The 16,135-nt window shown below is 38.6% G+C and overlaps 1 protein-coding gene across 20 annotated transcripts in view; it reads left to right on the forward strand.

The window, feature by feature from the left end:
• dock7 (dedicator of cytokinesis 7) overlaps positions 1-16,135 on the forward strand; it is a 56,606-nt gene that overhangs the window by 36,292 nt on the left and 4,179 nt on the right. For 4 of the 20 annotated variants that reach the window (XM_073815163.1, XM_073815157.1, XM_073815169.1 and 1 more), the window contains 22 exons: positions 48-215; positions 1,245-1,396; positions 1,632-1,801; positions 1,938-2,083; positions 2,167-2,349; positions 2,613-2,769; positions 2,879-2,975; positions 3,485-3,502; positions 5,250-5,346; positions 5,429-5,563; positions 5,711-5,863; positions 7,431-7,589; positions 7,668-7,768; positions 8,368-8,560; positions 8,647-8,790; positions 9,080-9,211; positions 9,858-9,872; positions 14,518-14,643; positions 14,728-14,817; positions 14,899-15,135; positions 15,229-15,372; positions 15,978-16,084. In XM_073815163.1, coding sequence (XP_073671264.1) covers positions 48-215; positions 1,245-1,396; positions 1,632-1,801; positions 1,938-2,083; positions 2,167-2,349; positions 2,613-2,769; positions 2,879-2,975; positions 3,485-3,502; positions 5,250-5,346; positions 5,429-5,563; positions 5,711-5,863; positions 7,431-7,589; positions 7,668-7,768; positions 8,368-8,560; positions 8,647-8,790; positions 9,080-9,211; positions 9,858-9,872; positions 14,518-14,643; positions 14,728-14,817; positions 14,899-15,135; positions 15,229-15,372; positions 15,978-16,084 — 2,924 coding nt within the window. Of the gene's footprint in view, positions 1-47; positions 216-1,244; positions 1,397-1,631; positions 1,802-1,937; positions 2,084-2,166; positions 2,350-2,612; positions 2,770-2,878; positions 2,976-3,484; positions 3,503-5,249; positions 5,347-5,428; positions 5,564-5,710; positions 5,864-7,430; positions 7,590-7,667; positions 7,769-8,367; positions 8,561-8,646; positions 8,791-9,079; positions 9,212-9,857; positions 9,873-14,508; positions 14,644-14,727; positions 14,818-14,898; positions 15,136-15,228; positions 15,373-15,977; positions 16,085-16,135 lie in introns of all 20 variants that reach the window. The other 16 variants (XM_073815167.1, XM_073815171.1, XM_073815175.1 and 13 more) reach the window with 10 other exon arrangements.

A 16,135-nucleotide genomic window follows, 5' to 3' on the forward strand; every position in this document is an offset into this window, starting at 1 on the left:
GCTCATTGTCTTTTCACAGATTTTCTGATGTTTATTTTTTTACTTAGGTGTCCACCAAGCTCTATGCACTACAGAACCCCACTCTGGAGTCTCTGAGGTTGGACTTCCTGAGAATCATCTGCAGCCATGAACACTACGTCACCCTAAACCTGCCCTTCAGTCTATTAACACCCCCAGCCTCCCCTTCACCTTCTGTGTCCTCTGCTACATCTCAGGTATGAACGCAAAATTGAGACACGGTAGCCATGATAAATTAGACCATTACTGTGGGTGTTTGAGGCGTCAAATTCGCGTCTACCGCGTCTAGTTTGCCGCTTGAACATTTTAAAGTTACTCGCTTCATTTGCTTATGAAAGCCGCGTGTGAAATTCTAGTCATTGAGAAATTCACGCAAAAATTTGCGTCTTGGGAGGGGCTTCTAACCACTAACAAGTTTATTAAAACAGTTTTCCAGCATCAAAATGTCTGGTTGTGCGTTTGGTTGCACTATTATATTATACTTATATACCTATATATGTATCTAGACACTTTATATTTGGCCATTTGCTAACGTCTTCTATCCACTTTTCGATAGTACACGGATCTGGTAGCTGTGTTGAAAAGGTTGATAAAGTCAACTTTTTAAAATAACTTTCTCCGTCTGTGTTACTTCACTGCTGATTCTTGCCATACTTCCGTTGCCAAAATGCGTGCGCATACGTTGCCACGTCATCATTGTGTACAAACAGTAAAAGGGTCTATTGGGGCAGACATGTTGGGGTCACATGACCGGCTGAATGCTAGATTTTTGCAGAAAACTTGGTGCTCCACAACTTTTTTTATAAAAGGGGCCATATCATGAAAGTCTGACTTTTTCTATGTTTAAGTGCTATAATTGGGTCCCCAGTGCTTCTATCAACCCAGAAAATGTGAAAGAGATCAACCCAGTAACAGTTTTGGTAGACCATTCTCTAAAAGCATGTGAAAAAATAGGTTATTTAAATTTGTCTCCCCCTGTGAGATCAGAAGGAGATAATACCGCCCCCTAATCTGTACTATCCATCCACAACACTAGTGCATAGATTTAGTGCATCATTTAGTGCATAGATCAACTCATTTGCATTTAAAAGGACACACCCAAAATGGCACCAACAAAATGGCAAAAGTAACCCACCGACGGGTCCACAGAGTTTAGGAGGTTTTTAAATAGATGAACTCGATGTTTCTTTCAATTTTTGTCTTTCTTTCTCATTACTTCCTTCCAGAGTTCTGGTTTCTCCACCCATGTGCAAGATCAAAAGATAGCCAATATGTTTGAGCTGTCTGTACCCTTCAGAGAGCAGCATTATCTAGCTGGTCTTGTCCTTACCGAGCTAGCTGTCATTTTAGACCCTGAGGCTGACGGGTCAGTACCCTGGTGTGTGTTTGGTCCTACTATTATTAGAGCTTGATTTATCATTAGCTTTTATTTACGCTTTTTAGAGTTTAGTATGAAATGAATTTAGTCTATAAAGGTCTATATCTCTGGTCATACTAATGTTTTGCCACATTGAAGATGTTTTGCCACTCATTTCCCTTTATAATAGACATACAATTGTTCGTATTTCATCTAAGATCAGCTCTATTGTTTGCAATCTGCAATTTTGCTGTAGGATGTTCGGTCTCCATAAGAAGGTCATAAGCGTGGTCCATAATCTACTATCCAGTCATGACTCTGATCCACGCTATGCCGACCTTGATGTCAAAGCCAGAGTTGCCCTGCTTTACCTGCCGCTCATAGGCATCATAATGGAAACCCTTCCACAGCTGCACGATTTCACTGGTATGTTCATTTTTGGCTTTGCATGTTTTAAATCTGATATTATGATGTATGGTAAATATATCCGTGTCTACATATAATACATTTTTTGTACTGTGTATTAATTAAATAAAATTTTTATATTTTTTTGCCATCATAGAATCACATAATCAGTGGGGTCGTCCTGGTACTGAGGAACAGGAAGCTGAGGGCAACAGTCTGATCAGCCAGACTGTTGCCATGGCGATAGCAGGAACCTCTGTGCCACAAGTGTCAAGGCCTAGTAGTTTTCTGCTCAATCCGCAGGTAGCGTTACCTTCCTGTTCTCAATAAACACATTTAAAGATGAAGTCTGTCATCTAATTTCATTCATCCACATATCCGTCCAGGCCACCCGCCAACATGCCTCTATCTCCGCTGAATCCAGTCGCAGTCTGCTCATCTGTCTGCTGTGGGTGCTGAAGAATGCGGATGAGATGGTGCTACAGAAGTGGTTCACTGATCTGTCCGTCTCTCAGCTCAACCGTCTACTGGACCTGCTTTACCTTTGTGTCTCCTGCTTTGAATACAAGGTCTTAATACACATCATATCTAAGCTTTGACTATATTAGAAGCACTGTAAAATAAGTTTAGGATTTTGCAAGAGTAACTGAATATGCAATGAGAGGTTTTTATATTCACATGTCCTACAAAACATCTAGGCTGACTTTGTGTATTTACCATTTTTATGTTTCCATGCAACTCTGCAGATTTCATCTGCTTATCTGTGTACTTTTCCCTACAGTGTTTAAAGTAATTTGTCTTTGTGTTTCTATCCATCCACCTCATACAAAAGGCCCATTTTTTGTTCATGCAGGGCAAAAAGGCATTTGAACGTATGAATAGTCTAACCTTTAAGAAATCTAAAGACATGAAGGCCAAATTGGAAGAAGCCATCCTGGGCAGCATAGGAGCCAGACAAGAGATGGTGCGGCGGAGCAGGGGGCAGCTGGGTTAGTCAATAAAAATCAATTATTTGGACCCCAAAATGAAAAGATTTGAGGGTTGAATGTATCCCTTTGAGATGCATTTTCATAATGTATATTTGTCTTTCCTCTTCAGAGAGAAGTCCATCAGGAAGTGCTTTCGGCAGTCAGGAGAACCTGCGCTGGAGAAAGGACATGACCCACTGGCGTCAGACCAGCGAAAAAATGGACAAGTATGATCTTTTGTGTGCCTTACCCAAAATCAAAGTAGGTCAGCTAGCTGATCAAGTACAGTCTGCTGACCAGAAAGCCAAGTTATGTGGATCAATTATATGGACCTTTCCAACACATTTAATTTGTGTGTTTTACCTGACATATTTCCTGGTAAATACAGAAATGTCAAATTTGGGGTAGGGTTTAATTGGATTTGACTGTAGGGTTTCATACTAGTTTCAGACACACTGAATGTGGGATTGTTTAGACTGTGGGTAACTACATATTTGACTTGGTTAACATTTATCTAATAAGCACATAGGCTAAGTGACACTTTTAGAAAAGGGAAGTTATAACATTTTGATTATTTATTGTTCTTCAGAATAATGAATTGTTATATACATATGAACTACTAAAATATTAATCTGATCCTAGGTCCCATATTCCCATTTAATACAGAAACAACTAATTACTATCTGACTTAATAACACTTTACCTGACCTTGTTCTTTCATGTACTGTATGTTTAGGGGCCAGAGATCAGTCAGGTACTGTACTGTAATTTCAAAGTGTGTTTGCCATAAATAACCCTTGCTTTGCTTTAGACCTAAATTTAAACCTTCCCATTGCTTCCCTGGTTCTCCCGGCTTTACTGGGTCTTGGATTGGTCTGGAAGCAGGATTCTGCCCACGGACCCGTGTGTGTTTGTGTTTGTGTGTGTTTAAGGGAATGGAGTAGGTTGCTGCTTGAATTATGTGATGCTGACCAGTGTGTTTTTGAGCAAAACCTAGTATGGATTTTTAACCAGCCTCTCAAAACCAAGAGTTAGCTGTTGTACACACCAGCCACGGCAGACAGGAGCACAGGCATCAAGCACAAGTTATTTCAATGTTAAGTTAATTTAAAGAGGTCTAGCGGTGCGAATGAGACGTTTAGCAAAGGGCGGTAGACGCGATTCCGCCTCATTCAATAGCGCGAATTGATAGTTTCTGCGGGAAATGCGCAAGTTGAACTTTGCCACGTGAATATCTCAATGACTAGAATTCGGCACATGACTTTCATGGGCGAATAAAGCGAGTACACTCAAAATGTTCAAGCATCCAACTACGCGCATTAGACGCAAATTTGACGCCTCAAGCGTGTCTGGTGTGAACTTTAATTAAGAGAAACGCTTCCCTGCCAATGACAATTTTTTCCGGCAATCTGTATTTCAGCTATTATCCACCAGGTGGCGCCCTTACCCAACTTATAAAACCCAGAAGTATCTCCTTAGGGCAAATGGTTCAAACTCCATGTATGTTTTGAGGTTCACTCTGAATCTGATCTCTATCAAAAGTCTTTCACAAAAACGCAATTTGCTCAAAATTTGGTATTTTGAAAAAACCCATATTTAAGAGGTGCTAAAAGAGAACAAATTAAGATAGGATGAACGTTTTTTGTTTGTTTGAAAGCAGATGGTCTGTTCTTTCACTTTTTGTATGTTTATGTATTTAAAGAAGAACATTTTCTGGAAGGCATTAAACTTTTGTGAAAATCATAAAAAATGCTGGTGCTGGCTGGGAACTTTTCTTTAAAAACGCTGGCGGGGAAAGCGTTATCATCCAAATACATTTTTGTGGATTTTCCTTGTATATGTTGCTTTCTTTGCAGTGCTTATAGTAATGCAACTAAATTAAATTAAAATGCAAATTCAGATTTTAATTTTGTATTCTTAAGGTTATTGCTGGTGGTAGAGATCCTGAAATTCCCCCATGCTTAAAATCCAGGCCTATGCATTCGATGTAAATTAATAAAAATAGGTTGCTCATTGGTAATCACTAATGACCAACCAGTCATTAATAAAGTTAAAAAAGCAAAGTATCCGGATCACATAAAATCGTGACTCTGCCTGTGAATCTTAGACTAAAGTCTCATTATCAAATAGATTAGGAGCAGATTGATACAGTATGATACAGTGAGATTTGTGACAGGGCAATGGCTCTGCCCTTTACCATATGCACCACTTTTGCACAGTTATGATACAAGTACTTGAAATCAAAATTTGAATAAATAAATTACATGACAATACAGGTTACTGTGCATTGGGAGATGTATATCTCAATACCAGTACTTATAAAATTCATCCACAATGCTTAGTCACATAAGTCAGTTAGGCTTTGATTTAATTTGGTCTGTATTCAGAGATGCACGTCCATCTCGGTGTACACTCCCTTGAATGCTTGTGTGGATTTTGCTCATGTTGTGCATGCTGTGTTTTGCCATTATCTAACTGTTTATTATCAAATTATTTGATAGGACCAGGGCTGAACTAGAGCATGAAGCAATTATCGATGGCAACCTGGCAACAGAAGCTAATCTCATCATATTGGATACACTAGAAATAATAGTTCAGGTAGTACATTTCTAACTATATTTTAACTAATTATATTTCTATCTATTTTAACTATATAATACCCTGTCTATGCACCTTGTAGACCGTGTCAGTGACAGAGTCCAAAGAAAGCATTCTGGGAGGAGTTCTGAAGGTCTTGCTCCACAGTATGGCATGTAACCAAAGTGCCCTGTATTTGCAACATTGTTTCGCCACACAGCGCGCTCTCGTGTCTAAGGTGAGCTGATGCTAATTTGTGCTCTAATTATCATTTGATGAATCAGACAAATAATACATACAGTACTTGACAATTGAGAATAATGCACAATAAAAATTTTCATATTGATGTAGATTGTCACTAATACTGACTGTGCTGTGTGTTTAGTTTCCAGAGTTGCTGTTTGAGGAAGAGACTGAACAGTGTGCTGACCTGTGTCTGCGTCTCCTGAGAAACTGTAGCAGTAGCATCAGCACCATCAGAGCCCATGCCAGCGCATCTCTCTACCTCCTCATGAGACAGAACTTTGAGATTGGAAATGTGAGAAACTAATTCACACGCTGCATCTTGATAAATGTCATCCTAAATGAATGGATCCTGTGGATTTAAACACATATTTTATATAGCAAAAACATTGCTCAGGTGGTTGTTTTTAAGACATTTGACAAGTTAGGTGTGCGGTTATTGAAAACAAATGCATACCCGTGAAACATTTCTCAACCAATCAGAATAATGCATTCAACATGCCCATGGTATAAATGCAAGATATTACATTACACAAACACAAACTACTAGATTCGCTGTTTAGCGTTACGCGAAACGCAGCGTGTTAAGGACATCTGCTGGTTATACCTGCTGTGTAAATGCTACAAGAACTGCATTTTTACACATTCAGTGACATGTAAACAATTGCAAAAGTTTTTATTATTAAATATGCAATATTAGTTAATGCCATTGAAGGTAAGTGATTCGCACGAGTACCGCATGCCCGGGCGAATTAACATAAAGTTATGTGAGGTGTTTAGCAAGGCGCGGGCGGGTCCAGTCTAAAACATAATGCATCTGTCTTTTCTATCATTTCACTTTAGCTCAGCATTGCGTTGTAAAGTTAACGTTATTACTTTAAAAGCAGCATTAAAACTGTTTCTACTGTAATGGTTTAACTTTGCAATCAATCCATTGTTCAAATTTATGTTTAAGTTGAAACTACGTTGTGCCATATAGTTTTGCCATTCAAGATTTAATTCTTGCGTGTTTTTTCGTTGTGCATGATCACAGTTCATATGTGTGGGGAAAGAAAAGCTATTAGAGTAAAAATATTGCGTTCATGCTTCATGAGTTAATAAGACATTTTTTTTACAATTCCTGCAAATGCAGTGATGAAGTTCATGTTCTCATGATTTATTTTTATGAATTAAAATGTTTAGAAAATGTGCTGTGGACAGAGACGCATTCATTTTTTTCTCTTTCGCGCAGGTTATGTTTTGAAAGACGATGTCCTGTAGCTCAGGCACAGCCACACAAAAAAAACTTTTACTATATTCTAATTTTGTCAATAAGCTCATAATTTGTGCTAAAATAGTCTAAATGTTTAGTTTTCAAACCATTTAAAAAGCTGGTAATATTTTGATGTTTCTGCGCAATTTCAGCAGACAGTGAGGTTCAAGTTTGCTCCGATCAGAGCTTGTGAGGGGAGAGCGCATTTCTGAATATTAGAAATATTAATATATATATATATATATATATATATATATATATATATATATATATATATATATATATATATATATATATATATATATATATATATATATATATATATATATATATATATATATATAATGGATTTTTGTTAGGTCGGACAATGATTACCAAATTTCTCTCTCATATTGCTCCTCATATCCACTGAAAACAGTCCACAAAATCGAACCAAAAGTCAAATTATTATGGACAGAAGTTAAAACTAGTGGTGGGTACAAAATGACTCATGACGAAATATACCGAAATCGTTGCCATGAAATTTCATTTCCCCCCTCTGTTTTTTTCACAAATCGCACCCTGAACACGAGTATTTAAATTTTTTGTGTGTTTGTTCTTTCTTCTGCAGAACTTTGCCCGAGTCAAAATGCAGGTGACCATGTCTCTTTCATCTTTGGTGGGTACATCTCAGAACTTTAATGAGGAGTTTCTGCGCCGCTCACTCAAGACCATTCTTACTTATGCAGAAGAAGATCTGGAGCTCAGAGAAACCACTTTTCCAGACCAGGTGAGCCATGTATATTTCTCTTCACCATCTATAATAAGGTCCAGAACATGGGGAGCTAATTACGGCTTTGGGTTTCAGGTTCAAGACCTGGTGTTTAACCTGCACATGATCCTGTCAGACACAGTGAAAATGAAGGAACATCAGGAAGATCCAGAGATGTTAATTGATCTGATGTACAGGTACGGTTGCTTGCATTGTCATTATTTGCTCAACTTAGACTAATTAATAGGGATGTAACGATTAATCGTGTGTCCCATTAAAAATGCCTGTCTTAAATTTGATTCTGAATTGCAAGGCTGCAATTTTTTGTTCATTCTTTGTTTCATGCACAGCTTTGGTCCTTATCAATCTAAAATCATTATGAGTCAGAGTCGTTTATAACATGCATTTAAAAAAGCAACACTCGTTTAATAAAAATCATTCAAAATATTCTTTATTATCATGAAAATACCTGAAACAATTTGAAGAACGGTGTATAAATATTCCTGTAGACATTTCCTGGAATAGGGTTTGTAAAGCTACTTCTTCTGTGGCACAAAGGGAGTTTCTGCATGAGAGCGCCCCCTGGCATTCGGATGTGCCGGGATTTCATCGTAATTCATTCAAATTCATTCATTGAGAAAACGCGCATTTGCACGGTTAATCGTTACACCCCTACTAATTAATACATACCTATCTTTTTTCAATGCCTGCACTTAATCTTTGTACATGCGAAGTCCTGTGGTATTTAGAGGAAATATCTTTATAGGTAATAAAAAATTTGTTTTCTGATCTATAGGATTGCGAAGGGCTATCAGACATCCCCAGACTTACGACTGACCTGGTTACAAAATATGGCAGGGAAACACTCCGAGAGGAATAACCACGCAGAGGCAGCACAGTGTTTGGTACACAGCGCCGCCCTGGTGGCCGAGTACCTCAGCATGCTGGAAGATCGCAAGTACCTGCCTGTGGGATGTGTCACATTTCAGGTTCCTGCTGCACGCCAATAATAATACGTCAGTCGTATACCTTTTCAAAAAATATACTCATGAAATCTTTCTTTCTTATGCCACAGAACATTTCATCTAATGTACTAGAGGAATCGGCAGTGTCAGATGACGTAGTGTCCCCAGATGAGGAGGGGATCTGCTCGGGGAAATACTTCACTGAGGCTGGCCTGGTCGGGTTGCTGGAACAGGCGGCAGCCTCTTTTTCTATGGTGACTTATTTACTGTAATGTTAGATCAACACATTTTATGTCTCCATTAGCACTCACAATTGGCAGACACTTTTATCTAATATTTAATATTAAAAGATTTGCGGTGCATTTAAGGTAAAATGGGATCAAACCTATGACCTTTTTGTTGCTAACACAATGCTCTACCAGTTGAGCTTTAGGAAAATTGTACTTCCTGCTTAAGATGATTTGAATGCGGTGTGTTAAATAAGCGAGACAAAATATGTGTAGTGTTTTGGATTTATTCATACATGTCATTATTTGACTGTAGGCTGGTATGTACGAAGCAGTGAACGAGGTCTACAAAGTCCTCATCCCTATACACGAGGCCAACAGGGATGCTAAGAAGCTGGCCACTATTCATGGTAAACTTCAGGAAGCCTTTGGCAAAATTGTGCACCAGGTAAATGTTCATTTCGCTTATTGGTTTGGATCTTAAAAACAGGCTCTGTTTATTGCTTTCATAAGTACTCCAAGCATGATGTTTCAGACCAAGACAACAGGACTTTGTATTATTGCCCTAGTAGCTTAATGTAACAACCTGCCAACTCCTGCGAGCAGGCACGTCTCACAAAGAGATCTAACTTGGCAGCAATTTGCTTGTGTGTATACACAGAAACGTGATATTTTTAGCAAATGTACCATAACCCAAGGCTATGTAGTTTATAGGGTTTATTGACAAAAGGTGCGCATAAAGAGACTGCATGTTTTTGTGTGCGTAGATTACTGTGGTAGTATTACTTGTGGTAACGTGTAAAATATGATCATTTTTACTGTTGCTTAGGGTTTTAAGGTTTTGTTCAAGTACTAAAATTTGATGCAACATAACATCTCGCGCCTCAAAATTGTGTCTTTACCTGTTTTTCGTAAAGAAATCATATAGGCTTGCATCAAACGGGAACTTAAAATATTGTAGAGACTCTGAAGTAGACTTATACTTATATCCATATTTCCCATAGTGCCTTGCAGTTAGCTTGTCAGTCAGGAGTGAAGGGGTGTGACTGTGACCTGTGTATGTTGATTTGTGCTGTATTCTTTCTGTCATACAGAGCACAGGCTGGGAGGTAGGTGCTGAAATTCATGGTTAATGCTTGGCCCACATCTGCAAGCTGTGGGCGTTTATCACGACTCTTTGCTGTGAATTTGACCCATTAACCTTTTTACAGACGTTTTCATTTCTTCGCCCATCCCTCCATCTCTCTTTCCGCGGGGGGCGTCCATCTTTCTCACGTCTTCCTCTCCCTTCTCTTTCTCGAGGAGAAGCGATCTTAACATTGTCAGTTTTGACAGGCCATGCATGGGAGCCACTGTGTGACACTAATGAGCAGATTTATTCATGAATGCGCCATTTCACGTCCTCATTCGTCTCTTTCTTACATCAGCACTGCCATTTCAGTCTTAACGTGACTTCAGAAGCACAGGGTTCGATTTACAAGAGGTGTTGATGGCCGCACCGTACGTAACTGACAAATGAAGAAGAACTGAAGAAGAACTGCGGATGCAGTACTATTGACGGACGTTTGAGCGAGAGGGGGAGTAGTCAGGAGTGATGATGTAACTGCGCGCCGAGGTCGAAGTGCTGAAAACTAAGTGCTCTTCCGCTATACAATATAGTTCTCATTTTTTATCCGCTTAAAAATCACCACGTTTTATTTTGTGCAACCATACTTGTGTAACTACTCATGTAACAGTCTTTAAATAGGTAAAACATGGAAGTGTTTGGGGGCTTCTAAATTCATCCCTGTTTGGATCCTAAGGAATGAATGGGGCTAGGCTAAATGCTAACACATTCACGACGCGCTGTACAAAGATTAAGTGCACGCATTGAATAAAGATAGATGTATAAATTTGTCTAAGTTGAGGTAAGAACATAGTAAAATATTGAAAAACGGTGGTGTTTTCCTTTAAGTAATCGAATATCGGTAAAACATTTTTACCGGTGCACCCCTAAAAAAATTTTTTTGTAAAAGGACACTATACAATTCATACATATTGTTTGTTTTCTTCTAAGCCCCTAAAGTGACATTGGAGTAAAAAAAATCTAAAGTTTAGTTTCATGTGCTCAAGTGAAACTTTCATGTGCTCACGGGAAGCTTTCATGTGCTCACGCAAAACTCTCATGTGCTCATGCGAAACCTTCATGTGCAGATTTTTTCTTAAGTTTAGTTTTGCGTGCTCACGTGAAACTTTCGTTTGCGCACATGAAAGCAAAAGTTTCACGTGCCCGCGCGATAGTTTCACGTGCCCGCGCGATAGTTTCACGTGCGCACGCGAAACTAAACTATTTAATTTAGTTTAGGGGCTCCGTAGTTTTCAGCCCCAACATCACTTTACCCATAGTTTTTTTCATTAATAATTTATGTCGCATTGATCTCAAGTTAAAAACTGAAAAAAATATTTACCAAATGCTTTATGCTCCAAATCATGATCTCCTGCAGACTCCCTACTTAACCAACTAAATCGACCCCTGAATTCTCATTTGCATCACGTTTTTGTGTAAACTAGTATTAATCTCACTCTCACATGGATTACTGCATGGCAGCAACTCAACTTTATATTTGACACACTTACTGTATTGAAGCATTACACCAGGAATGCAACTGTCTGTTTAATAAAGATCCTTTAGTGCACTCTTCTCTGCCTGCCTCTCCCTAACTGCATGTTCGTTTCTTGAGTTTTGTAGTCTTTTTGTGGGTTGTATAGTATTCATTTGTGGTGTTTTGGTAGTGTTGTGTACATGTGCTTTTAGTTGGTCTTTCGAAGTTTCTTAAATAAAATATGTTCTGTTCTCTCCTTTTTTATTTCCCTGGTTGCCGACCCCTCCTCTTCCCACTTTAATTATTGTGTCTTGTGGTAAGTTCCTAGTTTTAGGGTTTATTTCTTTCGCGTTTATGACTGGAAAACTGATTGCAATGAATCAGAGGGGCTGAGCCATCTCAGACAACCAAACACGGATGATTGTTGTAAAATCATTAACATTCGATTCGACTTTTTGATGTTTTCCAAAGTTTTTGCTGTAAAGCGAGAATATTTTGAGTATTGTCAGTATGGTTGGTGAGTGGTTCAGCCTTCTCTTGCACCTGATTGACACTTCACTTTCTGTCTATAGAGCACTCTGATATCTTCCCGTTTCCGTTTCTGACACCTAGCATTTTTTTTCTTACTTTACCTCTAAAATCCTGTCGAACCAGTACCTACTAATTGTTTTTGGCCTGACGTTGTGTATTCGTAGCCTGCAGCAGCATCTTTATGTTCGCATGAGGAACATACTACAATCTAAATCTTATCTGATCTGTTCTGTATCTATTCTTTTGAATACATTTATTTACTTGTTTACTGTTAAAGAACACAAGGTTCTTACTGCTGTTGTCTTTCCTTATATATAATTCTCAGATAATGATGTCACACTGTTTAAAACTGCTTCTCAGTCTTGACTTAAACTGTAATGTCTTCAGTTGAGTTTACTGTATGTCTTGCGTGGAGAATGCCTACTTTCTTCTTGATCACTGCACCCTGTCATTTAAAGGATAATACAGTTTAATGTATTTTTACTGAAAATAGTGTGACAAATGGGCGATTAAACATCAGTCATACAGCGGGGAAAATAAGTATTTGACATTTTTATCAGTAAGGGGATTTCTAAGTGGGCTATTGACACAAATTTTCCACCAGATGTAGCCATCAAGCTAAATATTGAACTCATACAACTAAATCAGAACATTTAAGTATACAAGTTGAGTCATAATAAATAAATGACACAGGGATTAAGTATTGAACACACTTTAATACTTTGTAGAAATGCCTTTGTTGGTGATAACAGCTTCTAGATGCATCTTGTATGGAGAGACCAATCGTCTGCATTGCTCAGGAGTGATTCTGTCCCATTCTTCCACACAAATGGTCTTTACATCTGGAAGGTTCCTTGGGCCACTTATGATTTTTGATATTCAGTTCACTCAATAGATTTTCTATGGGATTAAGGTCAGGTGAATGACTGGGCCATTCAAGCAACATGATTTTCTTTGGGATCATTGTCTTGCTGAAATGTCCACCCTCTTTTCATTTTCAGCTTCTGGTAGATGGCAGCAGTTTTTATCCAGAATGTCCCAGTACATTTCTCCATTCATCCTGCCTTCAATAATATGAAGTCTGCCAGTACCCTTTGCTGAAAAGCAGCCTCAAACCATGATGCTTCCACCCCCAAACTTAACTGTTGGTATGGTGTTTTTGGGGTGGTGGGCAGTGCCACTTCTTCTCCAAACATGGTGTGTAGAATGACTGCCAAAAAGTTCAATTTTGCTTTCATCTGACCATACTATAGTCTCCCAATAATCCACAGGCTTCTCCAAATGCTCTTTCGCAAACTTTAACCGAGCCTCAATATGCTTTTTGTTCAGCAATGGAGTATTGCGTGGTGAGGCTGCATTGATGCCATGGCGGTTCAGTAGATGCTGAACAGTACCTGCTGATACAAGGTCTTCCTGAAGTTCTGCCCGAGTGGTTCTTGGCTCTTGAAGAACTCTCCTGATTATTCTTTGGTCTCCTCGGACAGGGATCTTACATGGCGCACCTGATCGTGGCTGGTTTATGGTGAAGTCATGCTCTTTCCATTTCTGGAATATGGCCCACAGTGCTCACAGGAACATTCAGCATTCTGGAGATGCACCTATAACCATTCCAATCAAAATGCTTTTAACCAATAAAGATTACGAAGATCTTGAGAGAGTTCTTTGCTTTTACCCATCATGAAGTCTTTCCTGTGTGCCTCCTGGAAGCCTTATAGGCCATCAATTAGGACTAAAGCAGCTGATATCAATTAGTACTGATGGGGGCAGGCTTTCTCTCTCAATACTTACAGATTTCAGGTGATCTCCTGGCTTTCTATCTCATTTTGCACCTTGTTCTCTTCATGTGTTCAATACTTATTCCATGTGTCAATTCACTTTATTTATTATGACTCAACTTGTATACTTAAATGTTCTGATTTCTTTGTATGAATTCAATATTTGGCTTGATGGCTACATTTGGTGAACATTTTGTGTCAATAGCCCACAAAATTGATCAGAAATCCCCTTACTTATTTCCCCCACTGTATGTGTAGCAACACTTTAAGGTATACAATGAAGACTGGCATTAATGAGATAGTTTAATCAAAAATGAAAATTGTGTCATTATTTACTCACCCTCAAGTTGTTACAATCATATACATTTCTTTGTTTTGCTAAACACGAAGGAAGATATTTGTAATTAAGCAGGAAACCGAATCACCATTGACTTCCACAATAGAAAAAAATATATACTATGGAAGTCAATGGTGAACTATTTCTTTAAGTTTCTTTGTCTTGGCTTTTTATTTTTGCCAGCAGTATGCTACAGTACAGTATGATAGATGATTGTATTTTGTGTGATTCTGCATTGATTTCTGTGTTAAAACTTGTGGTTTCCTCTGCTTAACTCCTCATTACATCAATATAAAGCAAGTGGTAAATGCAGGTTGTGTGAAAAAAATGTATTATGTATAGATATACCCAACAATGTTTACATTACTGTTTCCAGTTGATAACACAGGCAAGATCAAATGTTACATTTAGCTTATTGCAGCATACTTTTCTTCACGAGTCACTCTTTTGTAATTTTGTAAATCCGTGACTGCTTTTACATCAGTTGCCAATTTGTAACATAAACTTTGTTTCTTTTTAGGATGGAAAGCGAATGTTTGGCACCTATTTTAGAGTCGGATTTTACGGTTCCAAATTTGGAGATTTGGATGAGCAGGAGTATGTGTATAAAGAGCCGGCTATTACCAAGCTGGCAGAAATATCACATCGACTTGAGGTACGCAACAGGGGAATGCATCCAACTTTGTGTGCGTAGGTCACTTTAAACATTTTTTCTTTTTTTATATATTTTCCTTGACAGAGTTTCTATGGTGAAAGGTTTGGAGAGGAACAAGTGGAAGTCATTAAAGACTCTAATCCAGTCGACAAGTGTAAATTGGATCCAAATAAGGTGTGCTTCAGGTGTGCGTGACCCTTACGATTTGCTACTTGTGCTTAATTGAACAACATTAAATGATTCTCTCCAATACAGGCTTTCATTCAGATCACATACGTTGAACCGTATTTTGACACCTATGAAATGAAGGACCGAATCACGTACTTCGATAAGAACTACAACCTGCGGCGGTTTGTCTATTGCACGCCGTTTACACTGGACGGAAGGGCGCACGGTGACCTGCACGAACAGTATAAACGAAAGACCATCCTCACTACCTCTCATGCCTTCCCGTACATCAAGACTCGCATTAACATCATCCACAAGGAGGAGGTAACCCAAAACTCGTGCTTGTGAACGTTATTAATGTAAATAAAATGTATTTACATAACTATAACACTTTTTTGCTTCTGCACAAATGTTCAGATCATCTCCACACCCATTGAAGTTGCCATTGAGGATATGCAGAAGAAAACACAGGAGTTGGCTTTTGCCACACATCAGGACCCATCTGATGCCAAAATGCTGCAGATGGTTCTGCAGGGGTCTGTGGGCACCACTGTGAACCAGGTGACTTGTTGGACATCGCTACTTAATACAGTCACCACCATCATGGTCTTCTTGAGCATTTTCATTTGAATTACTAATACATGCTTGTCCATTTAAGGTTTCTGCTTAGTCAAATATCAATGGAAACGATATGAATGATCCATTCCAGTAATGAAATCGTTTAAAGGAGAGACTTTTTTTAAGATCTAAAATAAACCTTTGGTGTCCCCAGAGTACCCATGTGAAGTTCTAGCTCAAAATACCATATAGAAAATTTGTTATAGCATGTTAAAATTGTCACTTTGGGGTGTGTCCCTTTAAATGCATATGGGCTGATCTCTGCACTAAATGGCAGTGCCGTGGGTGGATAGTGTAGATTAAGGGGCGGTATTATTATAATAATAAGATCCCCTTCTGACATCACAAGGGGAGACAAATTTCAATTAACTATTTTTCACATGCTTGCAAAGAATGGTTCAAAACTAAGGGACCGGGTTGATATTTTATATATTTTCTAGGTTGATAGAAGCACTGGGGACCCAATTATAATACTTAAACATGAAAAAAGTCATGATATGTCCCCTTTAAATGACCAAGCAATACATGTATTGTATGTTCCTCTGCAGGGCCCCCTCGAAGTGGCGCAAGTGTTTTTGTCTGAGATCCCAAGTGATCCTAAACTCTACAGGCACCATAATAAACTTCGACTTTGCTTCAAAGACTTCACAAAGAGGTTTGATTCTCTAATACAGCATCTATGGCAATAATTGAGTTCTTTGTGTCT

This window comes from Paramisgurnus dabryanus, chromosome 7, assembly GCF_030506205.2.
Source record: "Paramisgurnus dabryanus chromosome 7, PD_genome_1.1, whole genome shotgun sequence".
NCBI lineage: Eukaryota > Metazoa > Chordata > Actinopteri > Cypriniformes > Cobitidae > Paramisgurnus > Paramisgurnus dabryanus.